The sequence below is a fragment of the Phodopus roborovskii genome, unplaced genomic scaffold (assembly GCF_943737965.1).
Source record: "Phodopus roborovskii unplaced genomic scaffold, PHOROB, whole genome shotgun sequence".
NCBI lineage: Eukaryota > Metazoa > Chordata > Mammalia > Rodentia > Cricetidae > Phodopus > Phodopus roborovskii.
In genome coordinates this window covers 41,480-65,700 of record NW_026125261.1, presented here as the reverse complement: position 1 = coordinate 65,700, position 24,221 = coordinate 41,480, and the positions used below count along the sequence as shown (strand labels likewise).

The following is a 24,221-nucleotide window of genomic DNA, read 5'->3' as shown; positions in this document are numbered from 1 at the left end:
AGGGAAACCAAAGTGGCAAGAACATCCACAGTTGAGAGCAGAGAGAAATGAATGCGTGCATGCTATACTTAGCTCTTCCTCTATATACTCATATAGTACTTGACCCCCCAAGGTTGGTTGATGCCACCCACAGAGGCTGAGTCTCCCCACATCATTCAATAATCAATACAATCTCCCACGAACACACCCACTGAACGCCCGAGGATGGCAAACATGGCACCCACCTCTCCCCCTTGCTAAACTGTTAGAGTACATTCCTAAAGCTAGCCCGCAAGGTCTATTCCATTATTTAGCCGCTGACTCATTCCCAAGGCTGATCACCAAGGCCCAACTATCAAAACACCAAGATCCAGCAGCCAAAATTCATTATTTTGACTAACCTAATTAAAATACCAACATGTCCTAGATAATTCTTACACAGACCTCCCCGCTTTTCCTCTTAAAACCAACTCTTACAAATCAATTTGCTGCGGTTTCTGCCTGAGTCGAACTCAACCACCTTGTCGAGGTGCCCTGCCTCCTCAGGGATCTCTCTGAATTTGGTTTGCACTTGGAAATTGGTGTTTGGGTGTGGTCTGTGCCTAATCGGGGTCCGGTGAAGAGTGCTTGGAAGTACTAGGGTCCCTTCACCCACAGTCCAACCTGATTTAGGGGACCCTCACCAGGACTCTCATCCCTACTGTAGGCTGTGCCAAGTTGACAATTAAATTAGCAAAGACCCTCCTAGACTGAGAGGAGACCAGTTAAGTGATTCTGACTTCTAGAAGTGGGGGGCGTGCATTGGGGTGCCAGCTGGGAGAGGCTACGGCAGAAGAATAGTGAGTCTGAGGGCAGCCTGGGTTATATAGAGATATCCTCTCTCAAGAGACCAAAACAAAGCAGTACAAAAACCATTTTGATTCATCCTGTAGGTTGAGGACGGGACGCCCATACCCATACCTCTTCTCTAGAGCCTGTGTCCAGCCATAATGTCTACCTGTTTGTTCCCAAACACTCCATTCTCCAACTCAATGTGATCCTGGCAAATTTCCTTTCCTAGTTCCTCCCCACATGGAATGTCTGATCTTGAGGGATTGCACTCCCCTCCCCAAAAAGGGAGAGCTAGGGCCATGGGGAAAGTTAGCCAGACTATGGTTCCAAAAGGCCTCGTGGGCAGGGCAGAGGCCTCATTGAATCTCCAACTATTAGCCTGTGTTTTCCACACCCACACACTCTTTCCCTGGGGAAATCTCTATCTAAACTTCATTTCCTCATGGGCTATCTCACAGAAAAGCAAGAACATGAGTAGGTCAGCTGGTATAAATGAACATTTAGGTATCTATGGTCAAACCCATTCTCTGCCAGATCAGGCTGGCTTAGGACAAGAAAGAGGTAACCTGGACTTAAGAGAAAATCTAGAAGGGCTATAGAGTGAAGGCAAAGCTGGCATATGCCTTGAAGAGGCAAGGGAATCTCTGAGTTCAAGGCCAGCCTAGTCTACAGAGCGAATTCCAGGACAGCCAAGGCTACACAGAGAAACCCTGTTTTAAAAACAAAAAGAATCACAACAACAAAGGGCAAAGGTGTGTAATAAACTGGACAGTCAAGGCCTGGAAGCAGAACACATAGTCTGCAGGCAGATCAAAGGTTCCCGGGCAGTGGCGAATCGCTGTGTGGGATCCCGGGTGACCAGGATGTCCTGTAGTGCCACAGCTGAGGTAGCAGGCACTTGTTGGACTGGAAGGCTGGCATCTCTGCCTTCACTGCACATCTTTTCTCTGTACTCAGCAGATGGGCATGTTTAACCACCCAAAGAACCCTCTAAAAGCTACCAGTACCCACATTCTCTCATCTCCCTTCCAGCCTGAGGACACAGGGAGAAGCGTTCGTTGTCCTGAGCCTGCAGTCACCTTGGGTTTGGAAACAGTAGGACCTCACAGAGTGGCCAGTGTGGTGCAAGCCCTTCCGGCCTTTCCAGAAGTGCTATTACCTCTGGGGCATGGAGTGGGATCTGACTGTGTTCAACTCCCAAGGTCAGGTGTCTGGCTGAGGACTCCCTTGTTTTAGGGTCCAGATTAGCTGGCAAGAGGCCCATCTTGCTGCCAAAGGTTTGGTACTCCAGAAGAAATCTCTACAGCGTGGTTCTCAACCTGTGGGTCAGGACCCTTTGGGGGGTGTTGAAAGACCCTTTCACAGGGGTCAGATATCAGATGTCCCATATCATCAGGTATTTATATTACAATTCATTTCAGCAACAAAATTACAGTCATGAACTAGCAATGGAAATAGCTTTGTGGTTGGGGGGTGGGGGTCACCACAACATGAGGAACTGTATTAAAGGGACACCGCATTAGGAAGGCTGAGAATCACTGTCCTAGAGGACCAAGGAGGGCAGTTGGGGTCTTGGCCCCATGGGAGGCCACACAGAAAATAGCAGCATTCTCCCAGTGTATTCTGTTACCTTGAGGATGCCATGTCCCTGTCACCTAATCTCTACTTAGCACCACCCAACCCTGGAGCATCAGAAATAGCCACCAGCAAGGGCAGAATAAGGAGGAAGACAACAAGAAAGTCACTGGCGAGCCTGACGAGATGGGAGTGGCGAATACTGATTACACTTAGCTTGGTTTGTGTACGATGCTAGGATCCCCATGCTAAAGAAGGACCATGTTTTGATGATGCTGCGGCCCACACCAAAGGAAGTGCTCTGTCAGTGAGCTATGCTGACAACTCCTGCTTTGTTTTTAATTAGAAAATTATCAGATAGTCACCTAAATATTAACAATAATTTTTTTTTGTTCTTTGAGACAGGGGGGTTCTCTGTATTGCTTTGGAGCCTATCCTAGAACTTGCTCTGTAGACCAAGCTGGCATGAACTCACAGAGATCCTCCTGCCTCTGCTTCCGAGTACTGGGATTAAAGCATGTGCTACTACCACCTGGCTCTACAATACTTTTTTTCTGAGGGATGAGATTATGAATTAAATATATTATTATTACCATATTTTCTAGAGCGCTTTACTTTTGCAAACAGGCAGATTAGAGGAAAGGTTTTTATTTTGTTTGTGTGTGTGTGTGTGTGTGTGTGCATTTAGACATATGAGGGCAGTACGTGTGGAGTCCAGAACTGGAGTTACAGGTGGTGACATTTGTATGTGGTTGCTGGGAACCAAACTGGGGTCCTCTAGAAAAGCAGCCAAAGCTCCTGACCACTGAGCCATCTTTCCAGCCCATAGGCAGCATTTGATAACCAGACTGAAAACCAAAGCAGCTACTGTGCCAGCCTGGCACAGCTCTGCCCATCAGCCCCCTGAGCTTCACCTGCATTCTGCACAGTGCTGCCCATCGGCCCCCAGCTCTGCCCATTGGCCCTGAGCTTCACCTGCGTTCTGCTCCATGCAATCCCTGATGCCGTCTAGGAGCTCCTGGGCTTCATCCACATTTTCTTCCTCTTCCTCCTCTTCGCCTTCCTCTTCTCCTTCCCCTGACTCCTTGGGTGCAACAATCGCCTCCTGTATGCCACAAGGACAACCAAGTTGACCGTGCCCAACACTGATGATTTTCTCACCAACAGTTTGGCTAGAGATCCTGGAGGAAAGCCCAAGTTGGGAGTGAACCCGGTACCAGGCACCATGCAAAAGCCTGCAGGATGTGTGCATCCACCAAGATGGACAAGGGCCTCAAGGCTTTCCTTAACTCTACTTTTAGGAGAAGAGTAGTATATTCAGATTTAACTCCACAACTGCCAAGGAGTCAGCAATTCTCCAGATTGTACCTTCAGTTTTTGATTTTTTTTTTTAATTTGAATCAGAGTCTAACTATCCAACCCTACCTGATCTGGAGCTTCCTATGTAGATCAGGCTGGCCTTGAACTCACAGAGAGTCATCTGCCTTTGCTTCCTCATCATCTAGTATTAAAGGCACGCACCACCATTTTATTTATTTATTTATTTATTTATTTATTTATTTATTTATTTAGAGACAGGGTTTCTCTGCATAGCCCTGGCTTTTCTGGAACTCAAAGATCTTCCTGCCTCTGCTTCCAAAGTGCTGGCATTAAAGGCTTGCTTACACGACCACTTTCAATTATATGTATATGAGTGTGTCTGTGTGTAGGTTTGTGCACATGAGTGCAGTATCCATGGAGACCAGAAGAGGGTGTTGATCCTCTGGAGCTGGAGTTACAAGAGGTTATTAACAAGTATTCCTAATTGCTGAGCTATCTCTCCAGCACCTGGATTCTATCTTACTTGAAGGAAATACATTTTATAAAAATCAAGACTTTTAGGCTGAGGGTGTAGCTCACTTAGTGTACAAAGCCCAGTTTGATTTCTAGTACTCTCCAAAATGGCCTTTCATAACTACTTATGGATGCATATCTTGTTTTCTACCATTCCTAACAAAATTATTTAAAGAAAAAAGATCATAAATAGCCTGACAGTAGGCTGAGAAAAATACAATAAGATTAAAAACAAAACTAAACTAAAAATATTTTAGCCAGCAGAGAGAAGATAAGCTGTACTTTGGGAGAGACTGGGGGCAGAACTCCAAGGACAGCCCTACAACTGCCCCCATCATACAAAAGATAGAGCCCCGTGGGGTTTTCCATTTTCATAACTGGAACCAGCAACAAAAACCAATTAAAACAATACATTTCTTTGACATTCTGAATTAGTCACTTGCTTGTTACACAGAGACACATTTTGGGGAAATGGAAAGATTCCCAGGGAAGCAGTTGAACGCCTTACCAGTTTGGCTATGGCTTCAGAAATCACATCCTTTATTTTGATGTGATGTAGTTTGTAATACTTGACCAATTCTTCAGCGATGCTGGATTTTCCCACAGCAGGAGGACCAAGAATGCAGATCTTGATTGGCTAAAAAGGAACAGAAAATGTATCTTTTAGGGCTCTGGAGCTAGAAGGGGTGTTATTTCAGGACTGTGTTCTTTTCAATGTCTCTGGACCCTATAGTCTGACTTCAGCAACTCAACCAGACTCCAGACTTTCTGCCTCCACTCCCTGACAGTGGGGTCACTACCCCAGCATCCTGAAAGTGTCGCCTCCTACTTGTGTGGCTCTGAGTCATTCATTCCGTGAGGATGTAATAGCATCTGTGTTCTGACCTGGACCAGGGGACAATAGAACATTCAACAAACCATGATTAGGATGCTGGGTGTGATTGGTACACGCCAGTGGTCCCAGCACTTGGGAGGTGGAGGCAGGATAATCAAGAGGTCAAGGCCAGGCTCAGCTAGATAGTGAGTTAGAATCCATCCTGTGTTATCTGAGGCCCTGTCTAAAAACAAACAAACAAAGCCGGGCGTAGGTGGCTTATGCCTTTAATCCTAGCACTCAGGAGGCAGAAGCAGGTGGATCTCCATGAGTTCAAGACCAGCCTGGTCTACAGATCTACAGAGCTAGTTTCAGGACAAGCTCCAAAGCAATACAGAGAAACCCTATTTTGAAAAAAAAAAAAAAAAAAAAAAAAAAAAAAAAAAAAAAAAATAGTAATAAAAATAAAAAATAAAAGAGAAATAGAGAGAGGAAAAGAAAGGGTTACATGTCACCAGTTTCGTTTGTCCTTTGTCCTTGACCATTCTTATGGAGACACAAGAATTTATGGTCCACTATAAAAGGTTCTACATTTCCACTTAGACTGTCTTTGGATTGAACTTGGTCTTTATTTTGATTTTAAAAAGTGATCTATCATCTATCTACCTACCTATCTACCTACCATCTATCTGTCTATCATATATTTATTTCAGACAAGTTCTCACCATGTAGCCCAGACTGGCCTTGAACTTTTGAACATATTGCTTCTGCCACCTGATCATTTTGTTAAAACCACTAGCTTTTCCTGTTTGAGGAAGTTAGAGAGTTCAAGGCTGCCTGGGCTACATCCGGCACAAGATCTTGTTTTAAAAACAAAATAAAATAAGGGAGAGAGGGAGGGAGGAAGAGTTAGAAGGGAGAAAGGGAGGAAGGAAGGCAGACTTGGATGTTGAAGATCCCGTGATATTCATAAGCAGTTAGTAAATAAATATTTACATTAAGCAGAAATCAAAGTATCAGTAATAATCATCATTTCCTCAAATGGTCCAAAGAGTTGTGACACTGTGGGCTAGCATTTTACAATGATGGAACACTGGCTGTGTTCATATTCCTAAGATCATATGATTTCACCCTGAACTTTGCAGTTACCCTTTGATAGTCAGGGACACCCATGAAGGGATAAGCATGAACGCTAGAGTGGATCTGAGTGGTCCCATATGGTGAGGGATGACAGGTAAGTAGCAAGATGTAGAAAAGTGATGGAGGCAGGATGAAGGGCAATGCTGGACCCCTAGACGGGCTTGTTGTAGTCACCAGTATGTGGAGTCAGCTATCCACTGAGCAGGTTGGTGTGCCTCTTTTTGCCAATATACCAAGAGTGAATCCTGCCTCCTGGGGCAGGTCGACCTTATCTGGGACTAAAAGAGAATAAAAATCTGCTCATTAGTTTATATTGACCAGTTTGTTATTATTGATGTTCATGTTGAATTGTTTTAAGTTGGTCTCACAATTTTTCTTTTTCTTTTTCTTTTTTTTGTTTTGTTTTGTTTTGTTTTGTTTTGTTTTGTTTTTTTGGGGTTTTTTGGAGACAGGGTGTCTCTGTGTAGCTTTGGAACCTGTCTTGGAACTAGTTCTGTAGACCAGGCTGGCCTCGAACTCAGAGAGATTGGCCTGCCTCTGCCTCCCGAGTGCTGGGATTAAAGGTGTGTGTCACCAAAGACTGGCAGACTCACAAGTTTTAATTCGATACACATGCAAACCATAAGACTGGAGAATGTGTTGAACATGAACAGTTTGGTTATTTTTTATTAATTTATTTTTTTGCATTCCAATCCCAGTTCCCTCTCCCTCCTCTCTTTCCACTCCCCCCCCGCTCCCCCTCCCATCTGCTCTACAGAGATGGTAAGGCCTTCCCTAGGAAGTCTACTAAGTCTGCTGAGGCAGGACCAAGGCACCCTCCCACCCCCCACACCCCTGTGTCTAGGCTGGGCAAGGTGTCTCTCCATATAGAATGGGCTCCACTAAGTCAGTCTGTGCATTAGTGTTAGATCTTGGACCCACTGCCAGTGGCCTCATATACTGTCCCAGCCACACCATTGTCACCTATGGTTTTCTGCAGGTTCCTCATTTGTCAGACCTGAGTCAGTGATCTCTCACTAGCTCGGGTCAGCTGATTCTATGGGTGTCCCCATGGTGTCTTGACTCCTTTGATGAACAACCGTCAGTGCATTCCATTTTTATTTGCTTACATCAGAACCCTAAACCAGTAAGTGCGGTAGTTACCAGTAGTCCTCGGCTTTGTTTGTACTCTTTGAGGATGCTGTTGATGTTCTCCACAAATCCTGCTTGGGCAACCCAGCGGATGTTGAAATTCTCCTTCACAAACAGTGCCTCCATCCTCAGGTTGACCAGTAAGTGGTCAAGATACTCTTGCTGAGAGTTAGGGGGAAAGCAGAGGTTTGTCATCAGACAAAAATCGCTACACTTAAGAAAAGCCATCCTGTTCATTGAACAGGAAAGACAATCAGCACTAAGTGTTAACAGAACCTGCCTCGCTGTCCCCAGGTGTGGGATCCAGGGCTTACCTATACTCTGTTACCAATGAGCTTCAGCCTCGACCCTGAGACTTTCATTTCTTTCAGTCTGTCTTTCTTTGTCTTTGTTGTTTGGTTTGGTTTGTTGTTGTTGTTGTTGGGTTTTTTATTTGTTTGTTTGTTTTTTGAGACAAGGTTTCCTCTATGTAGCTCTGGCTATTCTGAAATTCACTCTGTAGACCAGGCTGGCCTTGAACTCAGAGATCTGCCTGCCTCTTGAGTGCTGAGATCCAGGGCATGCGCCACAACTGTCCAGCTGCCCTGAGACATTTGAAAAGGCTCTTCAAACCTGGCCATTGGAGCAGGCAGAACTGCTTTTGGTTGGCCAAACAGCTCAAGAGTAGGAGGACACTGGAACCCTCTTCCAGTCCTCTCCCCTTCCCTTTCCACTCCTTCATTTCTCCTTTCTAGCCTGAGACAGGGACTCACGTAGCCCAGGTTAGCCTTGAAGTCCCTATTTAGCCAAGGATAACTCTTGATTCTTCTGTTTTCAATCCCCAAGTTTAGGATAATTGCAGGTACATACCACCATGTCCACCCTTGTCCCCACCCCACCCCCCCAATGCTGGCATATGCTCAGCAAGTGCTTCAGCTCAGTTCCCTTAACCTTCTGAGAGTGCCATTCTGTTATGTGGTGCAGGCCCGGTATTGGTCAATGCCTTAAACACGAGAGGCAAGCACTCCACTGAGTTAATGCCCAGCCTTCTTTCTGCTTTTCATTTTGATTGAGGGTTTCACCTAGTTGCCCAGGTTAGTATTGAGCTCATTCTATAGCCCAGGGTGGCCATGGATTTAGATCCTTCTGCCTCAGTCTCCCTAGTAGCTGGGGTTACAGGTATGAGCCCATCAAGCCTGGCCCTAGCCTTTTAAAACATCTTATTGCATACTGTCTATATTTTGTCTTTATTTTGTTTGTTTGAGACAGGGTCTCACATAGCCCAGGCTAGCCTTGAACTAATGACATGCTGTTGAACTCCTGATCCTTCTGCCTCTACTTCTTCATGTGGGGATTACAAGTATCCGCTGTCATACCAGCTAACATCTACTTTTTTGAATAATGCCTCCTTATGGTTAACCCCCCCCAATAATTATATTCGAGGAAAATGTTCTCTCTAATCCACAACCCCCACACACCCTCTCCTGCTCCTTCAATACTATTTAGGGAAACAGTTTTTGAGAATAAAAGAAAAAAACACTTTTTATACTGACTGTCAAGTCCTTTGTTAGGAAAGCATTTTCTTTGGGTACTTTCTGGATTTTTCCAGGGCCAGTATTTTTGCTGATGCACTGTTAGGGAGAAACAGAGGTATTATTTGGTTTGCTTACAAGGTTCTACATAAAACTTCTCAAGTGAATGTAAGCATTACCAAGCACATACACTAAGAGGCATTTTCAAAATAGTGCACAGATCATCCAGCCACTTATGGGTTGGCTCTGAAAACACCAGGAAGTAGAGATGGGTGGGGCTTGGTCTCCCAGGTTGCAGAAAGGAGTCTGACGCGTGAACAGACCACTGTCCCCTGGGTGTTTGAAGTCCAGCAAAAGGAGTCTATGCCACTGTCTATTAAACACGCATGGTGGGAGCCGGTGTTTTAGACTGAGCTCCTGCAATGAGCTCCAACAGAACAGAGAAAGATGGGGTCACTAAGGCCAAGGGTCACATCACCAAGAGAAACTTCCAGGATGCTGCTCTTATCTCCCAAGGGTCAGACCCCATAGCAGACCTTGTCTTTCTCCCCAAAACTAGAAATTCCTTTCGTTTCAACCCTCAGACCAGTGGCTCTTAACTTCCTAATGCTGTGACATTTTGACATTTCCTCATGTTAACCGGGCAGGAAGGCTGCAGATGAAGAACCTGGAACTGAGTCTTTTTAAAAAAAATAATTTATTTAACTTTCTTTTATGTGCATTGGTGTGAGGTAGCAGATCCTCAGGAACTGACTGGAGTTACAGTTGTGAGCTGCCTTGTGGGTGCTGGGAATTAAACCCGGGCCTCTGGAGGAGGAGCCAGTGCTTTTAAACACTGAGCCATCTCTCCAACCCCCTGGAACTAAATCTTAATGGCGAGCATGGAGAAGCCAAGCAAGGGCCAGAGGAGGCCACAGCAGCTCCGCCAGGTGCGAGGAGGCTGTTTGGAACTGCCTGACCCTTGTCTAGAGAACCTAGAAGTGCCTGAGGGTTTGGCGATCTGGTCTCTACCAGTCCTACAGGCCAAGTGTCCACAGACTCCAACGTGTCATTTGCATATCTATTATGATGAGCTCCATTCTCTCAGTTGGTGATCTGGCTCTCTTACATGATCAGATTTTTTTTTTTGTCTTTTTTTTTTTTTTTTTTTAAGATTTATTTATTTACTACATGTATGTCTGTGTGAGACTGTCAGACCCCCTGGAACTAGGGTTACAGATGTCTGTGAGCTGCCGTGTGGGTGCTGGGAATTGAACCTGTGGCCTCTGGAACAGCGACTCTTAACTGCAGTGCTGACTTTCCAGCCCCAAAGATAGTCAGTTTGAGGTCTAAGGACATTCTATTTCGTGCGTTTCCAAGCCCTGCGGTCACAGGGAAGTCTGTAACTACCCTTCATGAATTACTGCTATTTGAGCAGGGTCCCACCGGCATGAGGACACACACCACTGTACCTTGACCAGGTCTTCCAGGGTGTGGACAGACTCGTCCACAGCCACCAGATAGTGAAGCTTTGGCACATGGTCTATGACGTTCTGGATCACTCTGTAGAGCAACAGGCACAAAGATTAGACGGGAAAGGCAATGAGACAAACGGAGCTCAAACCCAACCCCCTCGGGCCACGCAGGTGTTTGGATAAGATCAAGGACAGGGCTATTATCTGCAGTCTACAGACAAGGGAGGATTAAGAAGTTAGGCAACCCTTCCCAAACTAAAGAGTTCCTGGGAAGCTGCCAGGTCTGCAGACAGATACATTTGGGTCACGAATCTGCTTTTTTTCTTTCACATTTTTCGATTTCTTTGGGGTTTTTTGTTTTGTTTTGTTTTGTTTTGTTTTGTTTTTTTGAGACAGGGTTTCTTTGTGTAGCTTTGGAGCATGTCCTGGAACTCAGTCTGAATCTGTAGGCCAGGCTAGCCTTGAGCTCACAGAGATCCACTTGCCTCTGCCTCCCGAGTGCTGTGGTTAAAGGTGTGTGCCACCATGCCTGGTTCATTTTATATTACTATTGTTGTCATTATCATCATCATTATATTATTCTGCCACTAGGGGTTGAGCTCAAGGTCTTGCACATCCTGGCAGGCATGCTACCACTGACCTATTCCATCCCCAGCCCTCTATCCTTCTACTTTTTAGTTATTTTGAGACGGAATCTTACTAAATTGACCGGGTTAGCCTTATACTTGCTTTGTCACTCAGGCAGGCCCTGGACGTTTGGTCCCCATGCCCCCAGCCTCCACGGTAACTGACATTGCAGAAATCCTTATCCCAGGGACGACCAGGTCTCTTTTAAGTACCCTACCCAACTCTAGGAGACCTGATCCTGACCCTCATCAGGAAGGTTTGTCTACCCAGCGGCTCACGTGAGTCTCACAGCTGTGTGTGGGGGTCAGTGATCTGCAAAGTGAGACACAGATTCAAGATATGGCAGCTGACCTTTTTTGTTGTTATTATTTTTCGAGACAGGGTTCTCTGTGTAACAGCTCTGGGTTTCTTGGAACTCACTCTGTAGACCAGGCTGAGTTCTCAGAAGCGGCCAGAACCTCCATGTTTAAAAGCCTGTGTACTTGTCCCCCTGGGGCAGAGAGTACCACGTGGGGTGGGTCTGCTGAGGGTTGGAATGTTGCACATCAAGAACCAAAGGTTCTTCAGGCCCTTGGGAGAGAAACAACCATTCCCTCTTAACCTCCTTATCATGAGACTCTCATGTCTATTAGGTAAGCCTCCAGGAATGGAATGCGTCTTTAGCCTTGACCAATCTCTAGCCTTCTCCAACCCCAAAGCAAAGCAGACTATAAGACAACATCTGCTCATCATAGGAAAGATTTTGTGGTATTCCTGTCACCTGCTCCATTCGGGATCAGTGTACTTATTGGATATACTGACTCGTGATTCCTTTTGTTCTGAGGCTGTGAAACACCATATGGCTTCTTCCCTTGCCCCGACCCGACCCTTCACTTAGGGAAACTAGAATCTGTGTTCATAGGCCATGGCCTGAGGATAAATTGTTTTCTTATTTCCTTATAAGATTTGAATTCCTCACAGTCGAAAAGCTGAGGCAGGAGGGTGAGCTAAAGCTTGAGACCCTGTCTCAGAGGAGATGGTGGGGGGGCCTGTTTCAGGCTCACAGTTAGCTGATTAGTCTCCGGAACTTTGGCAGTATGCAGGACATTGACACCCATCTCCTCTGAGACAAAGGGGAGAAGAAATGGATTAACCAGAATGTGGACTCCAAATCCTTTCTTTTCTAGAGCTGTTTTTCTGCTAAGAAAAAGTCCCAAAGAAGCCACACTTGTAATCAGAAATGTGGAAACTTTGGGTGGACAATGTCTCATCAGGCACAAAATGGTGGTGCTAAGTGCGCTCTGCATGGAGCTGTGGGGAATGAATACCTTGTATGTGAGTGTCACAGCACTGTGACTGTGAAGACTAATTACACATATTAGTCACCCAGGACAGTCACACTTCCAGGAGACGGCTTACCCTGCGAGATCAAGAACATGGATGGCTGGAATGACATTAGATCCATCGCCAAAAACAGGTAGTGCAGGGATCTCGCCCAGCCAAGCCATCTGAAAGACAGACAGGCAGGGAGTGTTTGCCCTGGCATGCCTTTCTCCCTCTCCACCCACATCCGGGTCAGTCAGAGGGCTCCAGAAGCGCCACCACGCCTGGCCTCTGGATGTCTCCTCTCAGGGTTCTTTCTCTCCTAGACTTTTGTCCTATTGGCCCCATAAAAATCTACTTGTCAACTGTTAGATCTCATCTTACTTAATGATCTACAATATGTGATCCAACAGGAAGCTGGCTTGGTTTTTTTCCCCCCTGATGGGTCTTCACTGTAGAATCCTTCCCCGCTCGGCACTGAGGACACTGTTTGATGCTCCTCGTCCTTCCTGGGCTCTCCTCCTTGGTGGATCTTTCATCTCCCTGTATTCTGCAAGCCCCGGGGAATCTGAAGACCCCTTCTCAATCCCCTTCCTTTGGCCATGTGGGCTCTCCAGGCGAGGCAGTCAGGCCCACGGTTTAAGACTCCAAGATCATATCCGAGATGAGATCCAGGCTTGATCTCAGATGACATGACTGGGTTTTTTGTTTGTTTGTTTTTAACGTTTTCACTCCTTATTAAGGCAAATTTGTGAAAATATTGCCAGATCTGCTCATGAACTTTTTCCTTACATCTTAAATTTTGAGTGTGTGTGTGAGTGTGTGTGCCGAAGTTCAAGTGTGGAGATGAGGCTAATCTGTGGAAACTGGTTCTTTCCTTCTACCATTAACTGGGAACTGAACCCAACCCTCCCCTCCCCTCCCCTCCCCTCCCCTCCCCTCTCCTCTCCCCTCCCTTCCCTCCCCTTCCCCCTCCCCTCCCCTCTCCTAACCCTTCCCCTCCCCTCCCCTCTCCCCTCCCTTCACCTCCCCTCTCCCTTCCTTTCCTGAGACAGGGTGGCCTCAAACTCCCAATCCTCCCGCCTCTGCCTGCTGAGTCCTGTTGTAACTGGTATGTGCCACCACAACTGCCTTATCAAACCCTTTTTGAGACACACACAATGGGCTGACAAGATGGCTCAGCTGGTAAACACTTGGTGCACAGTCATTCCACAAAGCTGCCTCAGACCCCCTGGCTGGAGCTGAGGCATGTGCAGGCCCCAACACACATTAGCATACACATGCATAATAATAATAAATCAAAGAAATTACAACAAGTGAGGATAAGGGCAGGGATGTGGGGTGAGGGATACTGCTACTTTGTTAGCTAAGCTGAAAGTGAAATTAAATTAATAACTTAAAAAAAAAAAAAAGTCACACAGTCATTGAAAAGCCAGACCTTAAAAAAGGCGTGTAAGATCCCTCCTTCTGCTCCATACTGAAGTCCTGTAGCTACTACATAAGTTGCAAACTTTTTGGCCTAAAATGGAAAAAAAAGGGGGGGTATGGGGGGACAATTTATGTACCATTAGTCTTTTGAACTAGAACTAGACTTAGTAACTGCAATCATCACTGTTGCAGGCTCTTCCAAGTCTTCTGGACCCCATAGGCACTGCTTAGGACATAACCAGAATCCCAACAGGGGAACAGACAACTCCATGGAACTCAGAAATGTTTCCAACCACCATTGAAATTTAGTGGAGATCGGAGGGTGGTGACACACCGGATGGTGGTAACCCACACTTTAATCCCAGCACTTGGAAGGCAGAGGCAGGTAGATCTCTTGTGAGTTTGAAGCTAGTCTGGTCTACAGAGCTACTTGGAAAAAACGGTGTCTCAAAAAACTAAAAAAGAAAGAGAAAGAAATTTAGCAGAAAGGAATAAACTAAATTGAATCAAAGTTAACTATTTGTGGAAACAGCATCTATGGACTCTGTGCTGGGAAGGGGGGCTATGAAAATAGGTCCTCCTAGAAGGATCTTCAATTAACTATCAGAGTGGTCACATGATATGCAGCTCAGGACCAAGTGGGGTTTTATCTGTTTTGGTTTTAGACAAGGTCTTAAATAGCCCAGGCTGGCCTTGAACTCATTACTTCTGAAGATGACCCCCTACTTCTTGAGTGTTGGGATTACAGGTGTGTACCACCACACCTAGTTTATGTGGTGCTGAGGCAAGCACTCTGCGGACTGAGCTATGGCCCAGACCCTGTACCAGGTCTCCATACAGGGCGTTTAACTAACATGGATGCTTTCACTTTCCCCAGGGGAGTCATTGTGGCCTTGTTGATATTTAGTTGCAACCAAAACCGACTTGGTGGCCTCCAGCTGCTCTGGAGACCAGGGTGGGAGGTTACTTGGGCCAATGCAGTAGACAGCCGGGGTGTCCCAACAGGACACAGAAAAACAACACAAAGCAAAATTTTCAAAGCCTAGAGCCTTAATGAATGGTTGGGACTTTTTTTCCCCCTAGATTGCTGACATATGGTCAAAGTACAAAAGATACAGTGACTTCTAGAAGTTTCTTTCAGCTCCCTAAAATATTTCTTCCCAGAGCTGGATGGACCCCAGATCATCAGGCATGCTTGCAAGTGCTCAGAGTTCAAACCCCACACCCGATTCCCCTGAAACTTTCACTCACAGGCTGTCCAGGATGCCCCAGCTCAGTGCAGAATTTCTGCAGTCTTTGCTTAATCACATTGGGAATGTATTCTCACTTCAGAGAGGTGTGTGTGTGCTCGCTCACTCATGTTTATCTGTGAGCACATGTGCATGAGGGAAGGAGGGGGATGATTGCTGTCTTCCAGTAATCCATCAACAGTTGATCAGGGAGGTTGGGGAGGTAGGACACTGTTTTGTTATTCTTACTGTTATTGTGCTGAGTTGGAATGCAGGCCCCTATGTGTGGAAGAGGCAAATGCTCCACAAATGGGTACCTATATACCTCAGCACACATGTAGGTATCAGAGGTTAGTTCTCTGAAGTTGGTATCACCTGGTTCATACTTCAGGCTAGCTGGTTTGTACTCCAGGCTAGCTGGTTTGTACTCCAGGCTAGCTGGTTTGTACTGTACTCCAGGTCAGCTGGCCTGAGAGTCGCAGGAAAGTCTCTTCTCTTTCTTCCCGGCTCACAGAGTGCTAGAGTGAGATAGGCACCTCTGCACCCCATTTTGTGTGTGTGTGTGTGGAGTCCAGGGGTCAAATGCACATTGTCAAGGTTACCCAGAAGCACATTTTTCTTCAGAGCCGTCTCTGAGGAGGGCTTGTGTCACCGTGCCATAGGATAGTTCTACAATGTCCTCCTAAGGTTTGGTACCAGGGTGGAGCTAAGGGGAGAGATGCTGGAGACTTCACAGGAAGGGGGTCTTAGGTGGTTGAGGATTTGCCCCTGAAGGGGGTATTGGAGGCCTCTCTCCCTTACTCTCTTTCATACTCAGCCATGAGGGAAGCAACCCTCTCTCACTACATGCTCCTACCAAGGCATCCTACAGCACCATGCTGCCACAGGCTCAGAGCAACAGGGCCGGCTGGCCATGGGCTGGGACAGCTGAATGATGACGACAAACTGTTCCCCTTTATGACCCAGTGGACAAACAAGGCATGGAGGCTTAGGGCTCCGGCTTCTTGGGACCACAGCAGATAATGTGACTCCAGAAGACGTCCTAAACGTCATCCTGCAGACCTGCCAGCCTCTGCTAACCAGGGGCAGAGAGACTTTCCAGGCAGAGACTGGAGAATGGCTACGTTTAAAGGAGAGGGGCAGCTGTGGCACCGGCGTGGAGGGCGCAAAGCAGCCAGAAGCATGACGCAGAGGACAGACATCTTCAGCACGGGTGTGGTGGGGGCCACAGTGCTGAGAGATGCTCTGTTCACTCACCCGAGAGTCAAGGAAGGAATTGTTCCAGTTATATTTTAAACCGTCCAGGACTGGGGAGAGGGCTCAGTGGTTAAACCTTGTTAGCCAGGCATGAAGACCAGAGTTGGGATTCCCAGAACCCACATAAATGGTACATGGGTGTGGTGGCCCGGCTTCAATTACATCTTCCTCTGAAGGTGGAGACAGGGGACAGGGGATCCATCCCTGGAGCAGCTGGCTAGTGAGACACACACACACACACACACTGCATATACAGACATGCAGACAAAACATAAGCTCATAAACTAAAACTTAAACAGAGTTCACAATGAATTTTTATCATTTAGAGTTAAAGATGAGTTAATATGTTTACACAATAAAGGTATTGTTTTAAAAACAGAAAGTTGCCAGGCATGGTGACACACGCCTTTAATCCCAGTGTAAGGAGAAAAATAAAAAGACCCTAATTAAGTAAGGGACCCCTGGCTCTAGGCTATGCAATAGGAAGTCAGGAATGGTTCCCACAAGAAGAGGGAGCCTGAGCTCATCACCAACTGTGTAAACATCACTCCCCACCCCATTGTAGCCTCCTGGTCCTTCAGGTCATAAATCCCCCAGGCCCCAGGATGTCCTTAAAGAAACAGGGAACTAGATAACCTCTCCCACACCCCAGAATGTGTTAATCAACCCCACCAGACCAGAGGACAATTATAGCTCCTTTGCTAGGTAGCCTTTGTCTCTCAATTACCTTGCATGGAAACTTTGTAACCTTGTGCACTAAGAAATCTCTGTAACCGTGGAAATCTTATGATGTAAGATCAGGGGTCTCCCCACCCCCTTTCCTATTCTTTCCTGTTCTTTGCTTTTAAAAATGCCTTGCATTTGTAGTTCGGAGCTACAACTCTTCTGACAGAGTGAAGCCCCAGCTAGCTGGTCTTTCTAAATAAACACTTTCTTGTGTTTGCATTCAGGCATCGCTGGCTCCTTGAAACTTTGGGGGGGTCTCTTGGTGGGCACCACACCAGCACTTGGGAGGCAGAGGCAGGAGGATCTTTGTGAGTTCCAAGAGAGCTAAGACTTTTATACAGAGAAACTCTGTCTCGAAAAACCAAATAAAGAAATAAAGAAAAATTTAAGACGCTATTTAGACATGGGAGTGAAGAAGACAATATCAAAAAAAAAGTTGAAGAATATGAAGACACTATCGCTCCCCTTTAGACTATAGGCGCGCGCACGCACGCGTGTGTGTGTGTGTGTGTGTGTGTGTGTGTTAGAGAGAGATTATACATTTAGTGAATGAGACAAGTGAGTGATCAATAGGGTTAATGTTTTAACAAACAAACAACTTTAGCTGGAAGAAATTTAGATAATGGGATATATTCCCTTTGTTCTGTAGCTTGAGGTTATGTCTCATTGACAGAGCTTGGCCCAATCCCCAGCATCGCTTTTGCCACCAACTAGAATTTCTAGTTCTCTTCCGTTCTGCTTGGTGTTTTGTTGTTGCTGCTGCTGTTTTGAGAGTGGGTCCCACTATGTAGTCCTGGCTGTCCTGGTACTTGCTATGGAGAATTCAAAGAATTCCATCTTCCTCTGCCTCTGAGTGCTGGTATTAAAAGTGTGTGCCACCAGCCACCTTGGGCTTGTTTGTTTTTGAGTCAGAGGTCATACTTTGTAGCTCAGACTGGCCTTGAATGCACTATCCTCCTGCCTCAGCCTCCTGAGTGATGGAATTGCAGGCATGAGCCACCACCCCTGGCTTTCTGATGTTTTTGTATCTTGTGCTCACAATATTTGTACCACCGCATTCCACACAAATCAATGGGATTCTTAAGGGACAGCTGGATTTCTGAAAACCCTGTCGTTATATCTCATGCCACCACAAGGTGGCACTTCAGAGCTATCATCACTCATCACTTTGGAACCTTGGGTTTGGGAATAATGACTGCACAACTTGGCTCACAGATTTCTTAAGAGGACACATGACAGTCTGGAAGTTGACTTGGAACACCGTAGGTGAAATGTCCAGCACTTTGTGGGGCAGACTCTTGAGCAAGCCTTACTTACTCATTAGAGGGCACTCACATCAACCATTTCAGTAAAAGATAAAATTGTAACACATGCCAAATGGCATATTTCCCTGTAATCATAGCTCTTTTTTTTTTTTTTTTATGATGGTGGTGGTGCTTGGGTACTGAACCTGGATCCCTGCCCATGCCAGGCAAGCACTGAATTCTATTCCAGATCCATACTTCTTTCCTTTTTAAGATTTGTTTTTAATTATGTGAGTCCAGGTCTGGATGTGCTTTCTGGCTCTGGACGTGCTTTACAGTAAAAGTGGCACAATAGTGACATGCAGAGCATAGCAACCACCCTGGGTGGGCCTTTAGAGCCATAGCAACCAGTTAACCAATCAACACAGGACAGGCTACCCAAGCCGGGAAGCATGCCAATCCTGAGACTGTTGAGTACCCCTAGACATTCCCCTTACACTGTCCAATAAGTTTCCTGCCTCACGGATTCTCTGGGTCCTTCTGGGTCCTTCTCTGGCTAGCCACTGTGTTGGAGGGATGAAGGGCCTAAGTTAATGCAGTTAGCTCATTAAACAACAATAAAAGACTCTTAGCTTTTGCATTGGAATGGGTCTCTTGGTAATTTGGGGGGGAGGTCAGAATTTGGCCAAAACACAGGTTTCTGTTTCTTTATCGGTTTTTGTTGTTGTTTTGTTTATTTGTTTTCAAAACAGAGCCTCACTATGTAGCTTTGACTGTCCTGGAACTCACCATGTAAACCAGGCTGGCCTTGAACTCCTAGAGATCCATCTGCCTCTGTCTCTGCCTCTGCCTCCTTAGTGCTGGGGTTAAAGGCATGGACCACTATGGGCTTGTCTATTTGTTTTTGTTTGTTTGTTTGGGTTTTTTAATTGCTGTTTTGTTTTTTGTTTTTTGAGACAGGGTTTCTTTGTGTAGCTTTGGAGCCTGCCCTGAACTTGCTCTGTAGACCAGGCTGGCCTCGAATTTACAGAGATCCGCCTGCCTCTGCCTCTGCCTCCTGAGTCAAGTGCTGGGTTTAAAGACATGTGCCTCCACCACCCAGCCTTCTCTCTTTATTTGTAAGAGGGCTGATTACACTTTTCAGAGCTATTTGACTAAAAATATTGAGACAGATTCTGGGAACCAAGAGCATGCGGCCCCTCCTTCCCATTGCCAGACCCCTTGGTGGGGCAGTCTGGGTTGAGCTGGGAGCCCAACACAGGGCCTTTGGGTCTGGGGGATGAATCATAATCTGGGCCAGGGACTCTCTAAGGATGGAATACATTGCTCCAACCAGAAGCTAGGATCCGTGGGGAAGTATGGGGAACTAAACCATGGTGTTTACAGCATTGTCATGTGCTCTGGCCGTACAAAACAGCCCTGGAAAGGGAGCAGGGCTGAGTATGCAGAGGAGGAAGTTGCCCCGGCGCCCGGCCTCACAAAGAACCCTTCCCACCCCACAATGTCCCGTGTGTCCAGACTTACGTTTTTTCCAAACTTGAGAACTATCTTTTCTGCATTGATGTGGTCCAGAAAGTTAGGGTGATGCTTTCTTCTTCGATAATCCTCTTCTGTGAAGGGAACCTCAGTGTCGTCCTAAGGGAGACACGAGGCCCAGGTCTAGAGTCAAGGGTGCTGCATTGTTCCTCCAGGCCCAGCAGAAGCTCAACTCTACCTGGTTCCCAAGAATGAAACCCGCATTTCCAAACAGCATAGAGGACCCCAGGCAGCACCCACATCAGAAAGTGATAAACATTTTCTGTGATGAACATAACAAGGACTCTGTAATATACTCTATGGACACATGTAACTAGTGTGTGCCAACTGAAACATAAAACATTCACACACACACACACACACACACACACACACACAATGCTGGGCCTCTAGGCCTGTGTGGGGTGGGCCTTGCTCATCATGTCTGGGTTGACCTTTGGGATGAGCAGGAAAGTCACTTTGATGTGACCTCAGAACAAATGAAAACAAGACCCTCAGGGGTTCTTGACTGTCCACGGTCGGCTGCAGACACCAAAGGAAATCATGGGCATGGCTGTGGGCTCTGGTAGCAGATGTGATGTAGCTTTGGGACATAGCCCGGCAATCAGCCTTTCTATTGTTTACGGCTGTGTAGTGAATGTTAGCAAGACTGCTTGTTGTAAACCAAAGGGCAAACTGAAGCTCTGTGTATACTAAATGTTAGCATCCGGGCACACCCTGGCCCCCGACCCTTGGGGGGGCCTGGAAGAGTGCCTCACCCCTTCACGCTGGCAAGCGGTACCCTGGCTCTGTAGGCAGCCACAAAAGGTCCCTTTAAGAGATGAGCTCTGCCTACTTCCTCTCTCTCTCTCTCTCTCTCTCTCTCTCTCTCTCTCTCTCTCTCTGCCATTCCTCTCAGGGGGCAGGCTGATCTCTGTCTCTGTCTCTCTCTCCCTCTCTTCCCCTCCCCTTCTCCTTTCTACCTTCCCTTTCCCCAGTAAAACTTCCCATGTGAGTTCTGCCTGCATGGCTTATTTGTCTCTCACCTGCCAAGGGATTCACCAAGGTCCCCCTTGCTCCACATAACACTAACAAAATGGAGGCCTTTTATCTGTTTGTTTTTTGACATGGTCTCAGGTTGCCCAGGCTGGCTTTGCATTTGATAAGTACCCAAAGGAAGTTTACCCTGAACTTCTGATCCTATTGCCTCTAGCAAGAGCTAAAGTTTAACCTACAAGCGTCATTTGCTGGAGGACAGGCAATTTCCTGGAATACTGAGGGCTGTTGCTCATGCAGGCTAACAGGTTACATTTTCACTTCAGTGAACGAGGTTGGTTGCCCCAAGTGCACAGGATGTGCTTTGCTTGGTCACATGTAGGTGGGAGGTGCCTAGGCAGGAAGTACAACAGGATGTATGCTTGTCCCTGATTCGAGGACTACGGGAAGGAAGACAGTGATGGAAAGCCTTGTGGGTTCTGCCTTTATGAACACCTGACTAAAATAACTCAATGCCATTCTGTGGGAGTCCCGGGCATGGGCCTGGCCTGTTTATCCTCCTGGCCAGTGTTTGATAAGCTTGCTTCAGCTGGACAATTGTGGATTTGGTCTTTCTCCTGGAAATTTTCAGATTTAACACCCCCACTTCCTCAAGCCTGGGATTACAGGATTACATGGAACACCATGCCCAGTTTACACTAGCTGTGTATCAGTTCTCATCTTCCACCCAGTTTGAAAAAAGACCTCTTTGTTTTTGTTTTTTTGTTGATGAGCATCCAAGCTAGGGACCGCTCAAGCTTCCGGGGGCTTTCTTGTCTACACAGAAGCTCCGAGATGACTGGTGTTCTCACTGTGTGTTTGTCGTTAATGGGTTCTAAAGATTTAAGGTCAGGAACCGCTGCAAGCACCTTTGCTCACTGACCGATGCCCTGAGCCAGGACCCACGCTTTTTAAGCATCCAAGCAGCAAGTTCTGAATTGCAGTGTAACAAGGCTGTCATAGACCACTGAATTTACAATGTAAAGAATGGAATCCTCCACTAGGTGGAGACAAACCTTTGTTTCCCGGTTAATCCAATGGGACAGTTAAAGGACCCACTTCACCTGAAGACAATCTGGAGTCCTCACTGTCCAGTGCAGTCCCCCTGCGAGCCCGGGACACCCTGAGGTTTGGCTGGGCATGCCTGCTAGTTCTTTTTCTTCTCTTCTCTCAGTCGCTGGCCAGAAGCGAAGGATGCTTTCTTGGCTCCTAATCAGCACTTAGGCTTTGTCCTCACTTGGCGCCTGCCAGCAGGCAGCTACCTTCCTTCCATGTTGCCCCATCTCAAGCAGCTTGGCTTTGGTCCTTTTCTTTACCACTTTCCTCCTGCCTTTGGGGCAGCTGTGAGGCTTATAGTTTGCTCACCCTGGGGTTTTCCTTTTAAACTAACATACTGTCCCCAATACTTCTGTTTGTGTCCTCTCTGAAATCAAATCCTTTTATTAATGAACTTCAACAGGGAACTCATCTTCCAGGTCTCATATGATGGCTCTGTTGGGACTCCCCAAGATCTCCAGCAACTCTTCTTTCCTTCCCTTTGATGCTTTGATTGGCAGATAAATAAACCCATTCCTGCACCCCCTAGATGGCATCAACAGTAGGCAGCAGCCATCCGGCAAATCTCATAGTCAGGGACGCTGACAACTGAGCTAGAAAGTTGCCATGGATACAGAGAGAGCTAGATGAGCTATTGGATGATGAGTTAAGAGCATTGGCTAATAAACTGCTGGATGGATGGGTAGATGGGATGGGATGGGTGTGGTATACGTATGTTTATATGTATGTATGGGTGAATGGGGTGAGTATTGTGTGTGTGTGTATGTGTGTGTGTATGTATGTATGTATGTGTTGGTGGGTGGATGGTAGATGGAAGGACAGATGGATAGATGGGAATGGGACTGGGGCAAACCCAGTATTGGTGATTCTCATAGGAGAAATACAGACAAAATTAGTTTGTGAAGGATGATGTAGCTGCTCCATCATTCTGTGTACATGACAGATCCTGGACAAATTACATATTACATGATTGACTGTCCTTTTATACCCATGTGACTAACCCACAGACAGGGTTGCCAGATTAAAAAGAAATAAATAGGACATCCAGGATAGACAAATGAATACATTTTTAGAGTATGTACCCTGAAAAAAAAGTATTTGTGCTATAATGGGAGATGTCATTCTGTAAATATGTTTCTCTTATTGGTTAATGAATAAAGCACTGTTGGCCAATAGGGAAGGATGATAGGAGGGACTAGGAGACAAGGAGGAAAGAGGAAGTAGTAGGGAGGAGTCAGCATGTAGAGACATGAGAGAGCAGAATGCCAGCCCCTCTCTCAGGTAAGATGAGACCACGTGGAAACACTTAGATTAATAGAAATGGGTTAATAATTAAGACAGAGCTAGCTGATAAGTAACAAGTAACTGGCCAACAGAATTATATCTAATACAGTGTTTCAGTGTGATATTTGGGGCTGGCGTGGCGGTGGGACCAGACTGACCTGTGGGGAAAACCACTCGAAACAGTGCTAAAACTTAGTTACTACTTATCAGCTTAAATGGAATTGACTGCTCTTGGCTAGCTAGTTATTAGTTGTGACAACTAGAATCTGTCAATCATTCTTGTTCTGACAATTTAGCTGAGTTAGCATCATCTCTTGTTTCTTTACTCACCCACAGAACATAACTTTATGTCATAAAAAACAAATAGGGGGCCAGTAAAGACAGCTTTGCAAGTGAAGGTACCTTCTGCCAAGTCTAATGATCAGAGTCCTGCAAATGCATCTTGTAATTAATAGCTTATCAGTATGGAAAGCCAAGAATCACTGTCAGTGCTTGTGTGTGTGTGTGTGAGAGAGAGAGACCCTGCACACAGTGCTTGTGTGTGTGTGTGTGAGAGAGAGAGAGAGAGAGAACCTGCACACCATTCACATTGTTGTGATGGCTGAGGAAACTCTGTTTTACACTAGGTATCCATCTTGGTCCCAAATAACTGTTTGTCTCAAGTTCAAGTCACCAGAAGGTAAGTTCCTATTAACCCTCATAATGACTCCCCAACCCCAGAAATATGCAGCCCTTACCATTTACTTGTTATGACATGACTGATTTTTTTTTTTTTTTTTTTTTTTGCTTCTATAACCTGCTTATGCTGACCTTCAGGGACTATTTTGAGGTCACCTTGACTATCTGACCTTGGCAGAGCAGGATAGCCCTGGCTAGCTTGTGTAGTCAATCAGGTGCTTTTTGTGGTTTTCACCTTTAAAAATCCTTCCCTCACCTGCCTTAGAGACGTGGCAGCCTCTAGTTTGACTCAGAGATTGCTGTCCTGCTAGTGGTATCAATAAACTTAACTAATTATAATCCGGATTGTGTCTGTGGTCTTTTCCATGGGCAGGTGGCGTCTCAAACTCCATAACATTGTCATCTCTTCAGATGGAGCCGGGACTATTCATACCAACTGTTGCACCTTGAAAAGGCTATCACACAGCCACAAAGGCTCTGGGACAGCAGCAAATGACCACTGAGAAGGCACACTTTTGGTCACAATGTAGTAACTGTCATCGGTGGGTACGTACGACACCTTATTTGGCCCG

General features: G+C 46.2%; 1 protein-coding gene across 1 annotated transcript in view; it reads right to left on the bottom strand.

The window, feature by feature from the left end:
• The window catches only part of LOC127227951 (adenylate kinase 7-like), a 65,221-nt gene that overhangs the window by 24,253 nt on the left and 16,747 nt on the right, over window positions 1-24,221 (bottom strand). Inside the window, 8 exon segments of the mRNA XM_051192334.1 lie at window positions 3,361-3,490; window positions 4,727-4,855; window positions 7,316-7,465; window positions 8,836-8,913; window positions 10,266-10,356; window positions 12,294-12,382; window positions 13,636-13,716; window positions 19,606-19,716. Coding sequence (XP_051048291.1) covers window positions 3,361-3,490; window positions 4,727-4,855; window positions 7,316-7,465; window positions 8,836-8,913; window positions 10,266-10,356; window positions 12,294-12,382; window positions 13,636-13,716; window positions 19,606-19,716 — 859 coding nt within the window.